A 14,613-nucleotide genomic window follows, 5' to 3' on the forward strand; every position below is an offset into this window, starting at 1 on the left:
GACACACACAGAACCCTACAGGTTATCACACCGCTAGAGACACACAGAACCCTACAGGTTATAACACCGCTAGAGACACACAGAACCCTACAGGTTATCACACCGCTAGAGACACACAGAACCCTACAGGTTATCACACCTCTAGAGACACACAGAACCCTACAGGTTATCACACCGCTAGAGACACACAGAACCCTACAGGTTATCACACCGCTAGACACACACAGAACCCTACAGGTTATCACACCGTTAGACACACACAGAACCCTACAGGTTATCACACCGCTAGAGACACACAGAACCCTACAGGTTATCACACCATTAGACATACACAGAACCCTACAGGTTATCACACCGCTAGACACACACAGAACCCTACAGGTTATCACACCGCTAGAGACACACAGAACCCTACAGGTTATCACACCGCTAGAGACACACAGAACCCTACAGGTTATCACACCGCTAGAGACACACAGAACCCTACAGGTTATCACACCGCTAGACACACACAGAACCCTACAGGTTATCACACCGCTAGACACACAGAACCCTACAGGTTATCACACCGCTAGAGACACACAGAACCCTACAGGTTATCACACCGCTAGAGACACACAGAACCCTACAGGTTATCACACCGCTAGAGACACACAGAACCCTACAGGTTATCACACCGCTAGAGACACACAGAACCCTACAGGTTATCACACCGCTAGAGACACACAGAACCCTACAGGTTATCACACCGCTAGAGACACACAGAACCCTACAGGTTATCACACCGCTAGAGACACACAGAACCCTACAGGTTATCACACCGCTAGAGACACACAGAACCCTACAGGTTATCACACCGCTAGAGACACACAGAACCCTACAGGTTATCACACCGCTAGAGACACACAGAACCCTACAGGTTATCACACCGCTAGAGACACACAGAACCCTACAGGTTATCACACCGCTAGAGACACACAGAACCCTACAGGTTATCACACCGCTAGAGACACACAGAACCCTACAGGTTATCACACCGCTAGAGACACACAGAACCCTACAGGTTATCACACCGCTAGAGACACACAGAACCCTACAGGTTATCACACCGCTAGAGACACACAGAACCCTACAGGTTATCACACCGCTAGAGACACACAGAACCCTACAGGTTATCACACCGCTAGAGACACACAGAACCCTACAGGTTATCACACCGCTAGAGACACACAGAACCCTACAGGTTATCACACCGCTAGAGACACACAGAACCCTACAGGTTATCACACCGCTAGAGACACACAGAACCCTACAGGTTATCACACCGCTAGAGACACACAGAACCCTACAGGTTATCACACCGCTAGAGACACACAGAACCCTACAGGTTATCACACCGCTAGAGACACACAGAACCCTACAGGTTATCACACCGCTAGAGACACACAGAACCCTACAGGTTATCACACCGCTAGAGACACACAGAACCCTACAGGTTATCACACCGCTAGAGACACACAGAACCCTACAGGTTATCACACCGCTAGAGACACACAGAACCCTACAGGTTATCACACCGCTAGAGACACACAGAACCCTACAGGTTATCACACCGCTAGAGACACACAGAACCCTACAGGTTATCACACCGCTAGAGACACACAGAACCCTACAGGTTATCACACCGCTAGAGACACACAGAACCCTACAGGTTATCACACCTCTAGAGACACACAGAACCCTACAGGTTATCACACCGCTAGAGACACACAGAACCCTACAGGTTATCACACCGCTAGAGACACACAGAACCCTACAGGTTATCACACCGCTAGAGACACACAGAACCCTACAGGTTATCACACCGCTAGAGACACACAGAACCCTACAGGTTATCACACCGCTAGAGACACACAGAACCCTACAGGTTATCACACCGCTAGAGACACACAGAACCCTACAGGTTATCACACCTCTAGAGACACACAGAACCCTACAGGTTATCACACCGCTAGAGACACACAGAACCCTACAGGTTATCACACCGCTAGAGACACACAGAACCCTACAGGTTATCACACCGCTAGAGACACACAGAACCCTACAGGTTATCACACCGCTAGAGACACACAGAACCCTACAGGTTATCACACCGCTAGAGACACACAGAACCCTACAGGTTATCACACCGCTAGAGACACACAGAACCCTACAGGTTATCACACACGCTAGAGACACACAGAACCCTACAGGTTATCACACCGCTAGAGACACACAGAACCCTACAGGTTATCACACCTCTAGAGACACACAGAACCCTACAGGTTATCACACCGCTAGAGACACACAGAACCCTACAGGTTATCACACCGCTAGAGACAGACAGAACCCTACAGGTTATCACACCGCTAGAGACACACAGAACCCTACAGGTTATCACACCGCTAGAGACACACAGAACCCTACAGGTTATCACACCGCTAGAGACACACAGAACCCTACAGGTTATCACACCGCTAGAGACACACAGAACCCTACAGGTTATCACACCGCTAGAGACACACAGAACCCTACAGGTTATCACACCGCTAGAGACACACAGAACCCTACAGGTTATCACACCGCTAGAGACACACAGAACCCTACAGGTTATCACACCGCTAGAGACACACAGAACCCTACAGGTTATCACACCGCTAGAGACAGACAGAACCCTACAGGTTATCACACCGCTAGAGACACACAGAACCCTACAGGTTATCACACCGCTAGAGACACACAGAACCCTACAGGTTATCACACCGCTAGAGACACACAGAACCCTACAGGTTATCACACCGCTAGAGACACACAGAACCCTACAGGTTATCACACCGCTAGAGACACACAGAACCCTACAGGTTATCACACCGCTAGAGACACACAGAACCCTACAGGTTATCACACCGCTAGAGACACACAGAACCCTACAGGTTATCACACCGCTAGAGACACACAGAACCCTACAGGTTATCACACCGCTAGAGACACACAGAACCCTACAGGTTATCACACCGCTAGAGACACACAGAACCCTACAGGTTATCACACCGCTAGAGACACACAGAACCCTACAGGTTATCACACCGCTAGAGACACACAGAACCCTACAGGTTATCACACCCCTAGAGACACACAGAACCCTACAGGTTATCACACCGCTAGAGACACACAGAACCCTACAGGTTATCACACCGCTAGAGACCCACAGAACCCTACAGGTTATCACACCGCTAGAGACACACAGAACCCTACAGGTTATCACACCGCTAGAGACAGACAGAACCCTACAGGTTATCACACCGCTAGAGACACACAGAACCCTACAGGTTATCACACCGCTAGAGACACACAGAACCCTACAGGTTATCACACCGCTAGAGACACACAGAACCCTACAGGTTATCACACCGCTAGAGACACACAGAACCCTACAGGTTATCACACCGCTAGAGACACACAGAACCCTACAGGTTATCACACCGCTAGAGACACACAGAACCCTACAGGTTATCACACCGCTAGAGACACACAGAACCCTACAGGTTATCACACCGCTAGACACACAGAACCCTACAGGTTATCACACCTCTAGAGACACACAGAACCCTACAGGTTATCACACCGCTAGAGACACACAGAACCCTACAGGTTATCACACCGCTAGAGACACACAGAACCCTACAGGTTATCACACCTCTAGAGACACACAGAACCCTACAGGTTATCACACCGCTAGAGACACACAGAACCCTACAGGTTATCACACCGCTAGAGACACACAGAACCCTACAGGTTATCACACCGCTAGAGACACACAGAACCCTACAGGTTATCACACCTCTAGAGACACACAGAACCCTACAGGTTATCACACCGCTAGAGACACACAGAACCCTACAGGTTATCACACCTCTAGAGACACACAGAACCCTACAGGTTATCACACCGCTAGAGACACACAGAACCCTACAGGTTATCACACCGCTAGAGACACACAGAACCCTACAGGTTATCACACCGCTATAGACACACAGAACCCTACAGGTTATCACACCGCTAGAGACACACAGAACCCTACAGGTTATCACACCGCTAGAGACACACAGAACCCTACAGGTTATCACACCGCTAGAGACACACAGAACCCTACAGGTTATCACACCGCTAGAGACACACAGAACCCTACAGGTTATCACACCTCTAGAGACACACAGAACCCTACAGGTTATCACACCGCTAGAGACACACAGAACCCTACAGGTTATCACACCGCTAGAGACAGACAGAACCCTACAGGTTATCACACCTCTAGAGACACACAGAACCCTACAGGTTATCACACCGCTAGAGACACACAGAACCCTACAGGTTATCACACTGCTAGAGACACACAGAACCCTACAGGTTATCACACCGCTAGAGACACACAGAACCCTACAGGTTATCACACCGCTAGAGACACACAGAACCCTACAGGTTATCACACCTCTAGAGACACACAGAACCCTACAGGTTATCACACCGCTAGAGACACACAGAACCCTACAGGTTATCACACCGCTAGAGACACACAGAACCCTACAGGTTATCACACCGCTAGAGACAGACAGAACCCTACAGGTTATCACACCGCTAGAGACACACAGAACCCTACAGGTTATCACACCTCTAGAGACACACAGAACCCTACAGGTTATCACACCGCTAGAGACACACAGAACCCTACAGGTTATCACACCGCTAGAGACACACAGAACCCTACAGGTTATCACACCGCTAGAGACACACAGAACCCTACAGGTTATCACACCGCTAGAGACACACAGAACCCTACAGGTTATCACACCTCTAGAGACACACAGAACCCCTACAGGTTATCACACCGCTAGAGACACACAGAACCCTACAGGTTATCACACCGCTAGAGACACACAGAACCCTACAGGTTATCACACCGCTAGAGACACACAGAACCCTACAGGTTATCACACCTCTAGAGACACACAGAACCCTACAGGTTATCACACCGCTAGAGACACACAGAACCCTACAGGTTATCACACCGCTAGAGACCCACAGAACCCTACAGGTTATCACACCGCTAGAGACACACAGAACCCTACAGGTTATCACACCGCTAGAGACCCACAGAACCCTACAGGTTATCACACCGCTAGAGACACACAGAACCCTACAGGTTATCACACCTCTAGAGACACACAGAACCCTACAGGTTATCACACCTCTAGAGACACACAGAACCCTACAGGTTATCACACCGCTAGAGACACACAGAACCCTACAGGTTATCACATCGCTAGAGACACACAGAACCCTACAGGTTATCACACCGCTAGAGACCCACAGAACCCTACAGGTTATCACACCGCTAGAGACACACAGAACCCTACAGGTTATCACACCGCTAGAGACACACAGAACCCTACAGGTTATCACACCGCTAGAGACACACAGAACCCTACAGGTTATCACACCGCTAGACACACACAGAGGAGAAATGTAATTCTAGAGCAGTAGTAGACATCCCTGTTCCTGGAGGGCCGCAGGTTCAACTAGGCTCCACACCTGACAAACTGATGCTAAATGGCCCGTAGCCTAGTGGTTAAGAGCGTTGGCCCACTAACCGAAAGGTCACTGGTACGAATCCCCGAGCCAACTAGCTGAAAAAACTGTCGATGTGCCCTTGAGCAAGGCACTTAACCCTAATTGCTCCTGTAAGTCTCTCTGAATAAGAGTGTCTGCTAAATGACTAACATGTAAATATATATATATATATTATATTACATATATGATTAATTGATCAGTTCATTGATTGGCTGGTCTTCCAGGTCGGTTAAATCAGAGAGGAAGAGAGGATGCAAGAGGTATAACTGGGCCCAGAATCTGTCTTCTCCAGCAGGTGGAGGTGTTTTCCGCTCACCAAGCGAGGAGTTTCTGGACGGAGGCCGACGAGAGAGTGGCTTATTTGATCCAATAGAAGTTTGGTAATGATTCGGTTATTATGAGTGTCCTGATATATATACGTGGCATCAGGGAAACTTTGAGAAAAAACACTTTATATCAGAGTTGTGCCTGGTCGTCACTAGTTATCACATACCAAAAAGTTAAAAAAATAATTATAATAGCCATTTTGACTTTGTGGCTGTGGTAACCGTTGTTCACGTGCGTATCTGCCCTCTCATTGGCTAGAATGCTCCCACCTGATCTTGCCTCCTGCCGACTGCCTTCCATTTTTTGAAGACATTTATTTCCATTGTTAGAGCGGCCACTAGAGTATCTGGCCAAGATAATGGAGAATCTGTGGTTCAATCAAAACCCCTCCAGGACCAGGGTTGCCCCCTCCAGGACCAGGGTTGCCCCCTCCAGGACCAGGGTTGCCCCCTCCAGGACCAGGGTTGCCCCCTCCAGGACCAGGGTTGTCCCCTCCAGGACCAGGGTTGCCCCCTCCAGGACCAGGGTTGCCCCCTCCAGGACCAGGGTTGCCTACCCTGTAAGAGAAGACATAATAACCAAGTGGTAGGATGGTAATACACAGTGGTAGGATGGTAATACCCAGTGGTAGGATGGTAATAACCAGTGGTAGGATGGTAATACCCAGTGGTAGGATGGTAATACCCAGTGGTAGGATGGTAATACCCAGTGGTAGGATGGTAATACCAGTGGTAGGATGGTAATACCCAGTGGTAGGATGGTAATAACCAGTGGTAGGATGGTAATACCCAGTGGTAGGATGGTAATACCCAGTGGTAGGATGGTAATAACCAGTGGTAGGATGGTAATAACCAGTGGTAGGATGGTAATACCCAGTGGTAGGATGGTAATACCCAGTGGTAGGATGGTAATACCCAGTGGTAGGATGGTAATACCCAGTGGTAGGATGGTAATACCCAGTGGTAGGATGGTAATAACCAGTGATAGGATGGTAATAACCAGTGGTAGGATGGTAATACCCAGTGGTAGGATGGTAATACCCAGTGGTAGGATGGTAATAACCAGTGGTAGGACGGTAATACCCAGTGGTAGGATGGTAATACCCAGTGGTAGGATGGTAATACCCAGTGGTAGGATGGTAATAACCAGTGGTAGGATGGTAATATGTATCAAGTATTCTAATCAACTCTGGTCTCTCTTGAGATACCGACACTTGAATTGTTCATACATTTATGCCGCAACATTTCCATTAAATAAGTGGATAAGAAATGCAATTGGTACTTTATCAAGTCCTCAGCTCTCAGCACATCGATCGAGTTATTTTGAGAAATACAAACTGGATTGTTTCTGCCATGAAGCATAAACGGATATGATTAAGGGCATTTACACATATTTTACTGCACTGTACCATATCGTGGAGAGGAGAGGAGAGGAGAGGAGAGGAGAGGAGAGGAGAGGAGAGGAGAGGAGAGGAGAGGAGAGGAGAGGAGAGGAGAGGAGAGGAGAGGAGAGGAGAGGAGGGGTGGTCATCTATGAACGTTTGTTCTTCAAGATGCTCAATCTGGCCTTAAATGGCCATGTACTCTTATAATCTCCACCGGCACAGCCAGAATAGGACTGGCCACCCCTCAGAGCCTGGTTCCTCTCTAGGTTTCTTCCTAGGTTCCTGCCTTTCTAGGGAGTTTTTCCTAGCCACCGTGCTTCTACATCTGCATTGCTTGCTTTTTGGTGTTTTAGACAGGATTTCTGTATAAGCACTTTGTGACATCTGCTGATGTAAAAAGGGCTTTATAAATACATTTGATTGATTGATTGGAGGAGTAGAGGGGTGGAGGAGTAAAGGGGTGGAGGAGAGGAGGAGTAGAGGGGTAGAGGGGTGGAGGAGTGGAGGAGTAGAGGGGTGGAGGAGTAGAGGGGTGGAGGAGTGAGGAGTAGAGGGGGTGGAGGAGTAGAGGAGTAGAGGGGGTGGAGGAGTGGAGGAGTAGAGGGGTGGAGGAGTAGAGGGTGGAGGAGTAGAGGAGTAGAGGAGTAGAGGGGTGGAGGAGTAGAGGAGTAGAGGGGTGGAGGAGTGGAGGAGTAGAGGGGTGGAGGAGTAGAGGGGTGGAGGAGTAGAGGAGTAGAGGGGGTGGAGGAGTAGGGGGGTGGAGGAGTAGAGGAGTAGAGGGTGGAGGAGTGGAGGAGTAGAGGAGTAGAGGGGTGGAGGAGTAGAGGGGTGGAGGAGTAGAGGAGTAGAGGGGTGGAGGAGTAGAGGGGTGGAGGAGTAGGGGAGTAGAGGGGTGGAGGAGTAGAGGGGTGGAGGAGTGGAAGGGGTGGAGGAGTGAGAGGGGTGGAGGGAGTGGAGGGGTGGAGGAGGTGGAGGAGTGGAGGGGTGGAGGAGTAGAGGGGTGGAGGGGTGGAGGAGTAGAGGGGTGGAGGAGTAGGGGAGTAGAGGGGTGGAGGAGTAGAGGGGAGGAGGAGTAGAGGGTGGAGGAGTAGAGGAGTGGAGGGGTGGAGGAGTGGAGGAGTAGAGGGGTGGAGGGGGTGGAGGAGTAGAGGGGGTGGAGGAGTAGAGGGGTGGAGGAGTAGAGGAGTAGAGGGGTGGAGGAGTAGAGGGGTGGAGGGGTGGAGGAGTAGAGGGGTGGAGGAGTAGAGGGGTGGAGGAGTGGAGGAGTAGAGGGGTGGAGGGGTGGAGGAGTAGAGGGGTGGAGGAGTAGAGGGGTGGAGGGGTGGAGGAGTAGAGGGGTGGAGGGAGGAAGAGTAGAGGGGTGGAGGAGTAGAGGGGTGGAAGAGTAGAGGGGTGGAGGGGTGGAGGAGTAGGGGGGTAGAGGGGTGGAGGAGTAGAGGGGTGGAGGAGTAGAGGAGTAGAGGGGGGAGGAGTAGAGGGGAGGAGGAGTAGAGGGTGGAGGAGTAGAGGAGTGGAGGGGTGGAGGAGTGGAGGAGTAGAGGGGGTGGAGGAGTAGAGGGGTGGAGGAGTAGAGGGGTGGAGGAGTGGAGGGGTGGAGGAGTAGAGGGGTGGAGGAGTGGAAGAGTAGAGGGGTGGAGGAGTAGAGGGGTGGAGGAGTAGAGGGGTGGAGGGGGTGGAGGAGTAGGGGAGTAGAGGGGGTGGAGGAGTAGAGGAGTAGAGGGGTGGAGGAGTAGAGGGGTGGAGGAGTAGAGGGGTGGAGGGGGTGGAGGAGTAGAGGGGTGGAGGGGTGGAGGAGTAGAGGGGGTGGAGGAGTAGAGGAGTGGAGGAGTAGAGGGGTGGAGGAGTGGAGGAGTAGGGGGTGGAGGAGTAGGGGAGTAGAGGGGTGGAGGAGTAGAGGGAGTAGAGGGGTGGAGGAGTGGAGGAGTAGAGGAGTAGGGGAGTAGAGGGGTGGAGGAGTGGAGGAGTAGAGGGGTGGAGGGATGGAGGAGTAGAGGGGTGCATTCGGAAAGCATTCAGACCCCCTGACTTTTTCGACATTTTGTTACGTTACAACCTTATTCTAAAATGGATTAAATTAATTTTTCTTCATCAATTTTTTACATTTTTTTTTTCAATCTACACACAATACCCCATAATGACAAAGCAAAAACAGGTTTTTATTTTTTTTGCAAATTTCTTACAAATAAAAAACAGAAAAACCTTATTTACGTAAGTATTCAGACCGTTTGCTATGAGACTCGAAATTGAGCTTAGGTGCATCCTGTTTCCATTGATCATCCTTGAGATGTTTCTACACGTTAATTGGAGTCCACCTGTGGTAAATTCAATTGATTGGACATGATTTGGAAAGGCACACACCTGTCTGTATAAGGTCCCACAGTTGACGGTGTATGTCAGAGCAAAAACCAAGCCATGAGGTCGAAGGAATTGTCCGTAGCGCTCAGAGACAGGATTGTGTCGAGGCACAGATCTGGGGAAGGGTACAAAAAAATGTCTGCAGCATTGAAGGTCCCCAAGAACACAGTGGCCTCCATCATTCTTAAATGGAAGAAGTTTGGAACCACCAAGACTCTTCCTAGAGCTGGCCGCCCAGCCAAACTGAGCAATCGGGGAGAAGGGCCTTGGTCAGGGAGGTGACCAAGAACACGATGGTCACTCTGACAGAGCTCAAGACTTCCTCTGTGGAGATGGGAGAACCTTCCAGAAGGGCAACAATCTCTGCAGCACTCCAACAAACTGGCCTTTATGGTAGAGTGGCCAGACGGAAGCCACTCCTCAGTAAAAGGCACATGACAGCCCGCTTGGAGTTTGCCAAAAGGCACCTAAAGATTCTCTGGTCTGATGAAACCAAGATTGAACTCTTTGGCCTGAATGCCATGAGGAACGTCTGGAGGAAACCTGGCACCATCCCTACGGTGAAGCATGGTGGTGGCAGCATCATGCTGTGGGGATGTTTTTCAGCGGCAGGGACTGGGAGACTAGTCAGGATCGAGGCAAAGATGAACGGAGCAAAGTACAGAGAGATCCTTGATCCCTGCATTGTTGGTTAAGGGCTGTAAGTAAGCATTTCCCTGTAAGGTCTACACCAGTTGTATTCGGCGCATGTGACAAATACAATTTGATTTGATTTGATGAAAACCTGCTCCAGAGCTCTCAGGACCTCAGACTGGAGCGAAGGTTCACCTTCAAACAGGACAACGACCCTAAGCACACAGCCAAGACAACACAGGAGTGGCTTCGGGACAAGTCTCTGAATGTCCTTGAGTGGCCCAGCCAGAGCCCGATCGAACATCTCTGGAGAGACCTGAAAATAGCTGTGCAGCGACGCTCCCCATCCAACCTGACAGAGCCTGAGAGGATCTGCAGAGAAGAATGGGAGAAACTCACCAAATACAGGTGTGCCAAGCTTGTAGTGTCATACCCAAGAAGACTCGAGGCTGTAATCTCTGTCAAAGGTGCTTCAACAAAGTACTGAGTAAAGTATGTTATGTTAATTGGGGTGCAAAAAAATCTAAACATGTGTTTTTTGTCATTATGGGGTATTGTGTGTAGATTGATGAGGGAAAAAAAAAATGTAATCAATTTTATAATAAGGCTGTAACCTAACAAAATGTGGAAAAAGTCAAGGGGTCTGAATACTTTCCGAATGCACTGTACATATTCACACCCCTGAGTCAATACATGTTAGAATCACCTTTTGCAGTCTCTAAGCACTTTGCACACCTGGATTGTACCATATTTGAACATTATTCTTTAAAAAATTCTTCAAGCTCTGTCAAGTTGGTTGTTGATCATTGCTACACAGCCATTTTCAGGTCTTGCCATAGATTCTCAAGCCAATTTAAGTCAAAACTGTAACTAGGCCACTCAGGAACGTTCGATGTCATCTTGGTAAACAACAACAGTGTAGATTTGGCCTTGGGTTTTAGGTTTTTGGATTCAGGACATTAAGTTCATTTCTTTGCCACCTTTGTTTATAGTTTTCCTTTAGTGCCTCACTGCAAACAGGATGCATGTTTTGGATTAGTTTTATTCTGGACAGACTTCCTGCTTTTCACTCCGTCCTTTAGGTTAATATTGTGGAGTAACTACAGTGTTGTTGATCCATCCTCAGTTCTCTCCTATCACAGCCATTAAACTCTGTAACTGTTACAGATAATTGTATGTGTTGGGGTACAGAGATGAGGTAGTCATTCAAAAATCACGTTAAACACTATTATTGCACACAGTGAGTCCGTGCAACTTACTATGTGACTTGTTCAGCACATTTTTACTCCTGAACTTATTTAGGCTTGCCATAACAAAGGGGTTGAATACTTATTGACTCAAGACATTTTTCATTTTTAATTCATAAAAAAATAAATGATAGAAAACATAATTCCACTTTGACATTATGGGGTACTGTGTGCAGGCCAGTGAATGTTTGACATTATGGGGTACTGTGTGCAGGCCAGTGAATGTTTGACATTATGGGGTACTGTGTGCAGGCCAGTGAATGTTTGACATTATGGGGTATTGTGTGCAGGCCAGTGAATGTTTGACATTATGGGGTATTGTGTGCAGGCCAGTGAATGTTTGACATTATGGGGTATTGTGTGCAGGCCAGTGAATGTTTGACATTATGGGGGTATTGTGTGCAGGCCAGTGAATGTTTGACATTATGGGGTATTGTGTGCAGGCCAGTGAATGACAGACATTATGGGGTACTGTGTGCAGGCCAGTGAATGTTTGACATTATGGGGTACTGTGTGCAGGCCAGTGAATGTTTGACATTATGGGGTACTGTGTGCAGGCCAGTGAATGTTTGACATTATGGGGTATTGTGTAAAGGCCAGTGAATGTTTGACATTATGGGGTACTGTGTGCAGGCCAGTGAATGTTTGACATTATGGGGTATTGTGTGCAGGCCAGTGAATGTAATAGCGTTGTCATTGGGTGCGGTATTGAGCTGTAGTGATTTGTGTTCATCCTGTGTGTTCATATCACATGGTTCATATGTCATCAGGCAGCGGTACAGTAAAGAGCAGGGTAGTAGAACCCTGTGTTCCCTCTCATCAGTAAAGAGCAGGGGAGTAGAACCCTGTGTTCCCTCTCATCTCTCATCTCCACCTGATTTAATCATCACTGAAACTCATTCTACCACCTGCCTCAATAGGAGGAGCTCATTGGCCTGTTCCACTTTAGTTCCCCAGTTTGAATAAAGGAGGGTTGAGATGTTACCAGGCCTTAGTCTGTGTTTGTGTGGCTGACACTTGACCCCAGTGTGTTTCTGTCCCCCTGTCTCCCCAGATTCCACTGTGTATCTGACTCCACTGTCTCTCAGTGTATCTGACTCCACTGTGTCTCTGTGTCTCTGACTCCACTGTGTCTCTGACTCCGCTGTGTCTCTGTGTCTCTGACTCCGCTGTGTCTCTGTGTCTCTGACTCCTCTGTGTCTCTGACTCCTCTGTGTCTCTGACTCCACTGTGTCTCTGTGTCTCTGACTCCTCTGTGTCTCTGACTCCACTGTGTCTCTGACTCCGCTGTGTCTCTGTGTCTCTGACTCCGCTGTGTCTCTGTGTCTCTGACTCCTCTGTGTCTCTGACTCCACTGTGTCTCTGTGTCTCTGACTCCACTGTGTCTCTGTGTCTCTGACTCCGCTGTGTCTCTGTGTCTCTGACTCCGCTGTGTCTCTGTGTCTCTGACTCCTCTGTGTCTCTGACTCCACTGTGTCTCTGTGTCTCTGACTCCACTGTGTCTCAGTGTATCTGACTCCACTGTGTCTCTGTGTCTCTGACTCCGCTGTGTCTCTGTGTCTCTGACTCCGCTGTGTCTCTGTGTCTCTGACTCCACTGTGTCTCTGTGTCTCTGACTCCGCTGTGTCTCTGTGTCTCTGACTCCGCTGTGTCTCTGTGTCTCTGACTCCTCTGTGTCTCTGACTCCACTGTGTCTCTGTGTCTCTGACTCCGCTGTGTCTCTGTGTCTCTGACTCCTCTGTGTCTCTGACTCCTCTGTGTCTCTGACTCCACTGTGTCTCTGTGTCTCTGACTCCACTGTGTCTCAGTGTATCTGACTCCACTGTGTCTCTGTGTCTCTGACTCCGCTGTGTCTCTGTGTCTCTGACTCCGCTGTGTCTCTGTGTCTCTGACTCCACTGTGTCTCTGTGTCTCTGGTGTCTCTGTGTCTCTGACTCCACTGTGTCTCTGTGTCTCTGACTCCACTGTGTCTCTGTGTCTCTGACTCCGCTGTGTCTCTGTGTCTCTGACTCCTCTGTGTCTCTGACTCCTCTGTGTCTCTGACTCCACTGTGTCTCTGTGTCTGACCCTCTGTGTCTCGACTCCACTGTGTCTCAGTGTCTCTGACTCCGCTGTGTCTCTGTGTCTCTGACTCTCTGTGTCTCTGACTCTCTGTGTCTCTGACTCCACTGTGTCTCTGTGTCTCTGACTCCACTGTGTCTCAGTGTATCTGACTCCACTGTGTCTCTGTGTCTCTGACTCCGCTGTGTCTCTGTGTCTCTGACTCCGCTGTGTCTCTGTGTCTCTGACTCCACTGTGTCTCTGTGTCTCTGACTCCGCTGTGTCTCTGTGTCTCTGACTCCACTGTGTCTCTGTGTCTCTGACTCCACTGTGTCTCTGTGTCTCTGACTCCGCTGTGTCTCTGTGTCTCTGACTCCTCTGTGTCTCTGACTCCTCTGTGTCTCTGACTCCACTGTGTCTCTGTGTCTCTGACTCCACTGTGTCTCAGTGTATCTGACTCCACTGTGTCTCTGTGTCTCTGACTCCGCTGTGTCTCTGTGTCTCTGACTCCGCTGTGTCTCTGTGTCTCTGACTCCACTGTGTCTCTGTGTCTCTGACTCCGCTGTGTCTCTGTGTCTCTGACTCCGCTGTGTCTCTGTGTCTCTGACTCCTCTGTGTCTCTGACTCCACTGTGTCTCTGTGTCTCTGACTCCCGCTGTGTCTCTGTGTCTCTGACTCCTCTGTGTCTCTGACTCCTCTGTGTCTCTGACTCCACTGTGTCTCTGTGTCTCTGACTCCGCTGTGTTTCTGTGTCTCTGACTCCACTCTGTTGACAACAGTGTTTCTCTCTCGCTCTCCTCTAGCTCCCAACCTGAAGGGCCGGCCTCGGAAAAAGAAGCTGTCCGTCTTGCAACGCCGCGACTCCCAGAATACACCAGCAGGCAAGGAGACGGCCAACACAGAGGGCAAGGCCCCCGCCAAGGTACAGCATATGATAGCAATAGCATTAGCACTTGTCTC

The 14,613-nt window shown here is 49.5% G+C and overlaps 1 protein-coding gene across 1 annotated transcript in view; it reads left to right on the top strand.

Moving 5' to 3' along the window:
• The window catches only part of LOC121572436 (AT-rich interactive domain-containing protein 5B), a 144,316-nt gene that overhangs the window by 79,769 nt on the left and 49,934 nt on the right, over positions 1–14,613 (top strand). Inside the window, 1 exon segment of the mRNA XM_041884537.2 lies at positions 14,457–14,575. Coding sequence (XP_041740471.2) covers positions 14,457–14,575 — 119 coding nt within the window.

The sequence above is a fragment of the Coregonus clupeaformis genome, unplaced genomic scaffold, assembly GCF_020615455.1.
Source record: "Coregonus clupeaformis isolate EN_2021a unplaced genomic scaffold, ASM2061545v1 scaf0379, whole genome shotgun sequence".
In the NCBI taxonomy this organism is placed as follows: Eukaryota; Metazoa; Chordata; class Actinopteri; order Salmoniformes; family Salmonidae; genus Coregonus; species Coregonus clupeaformis.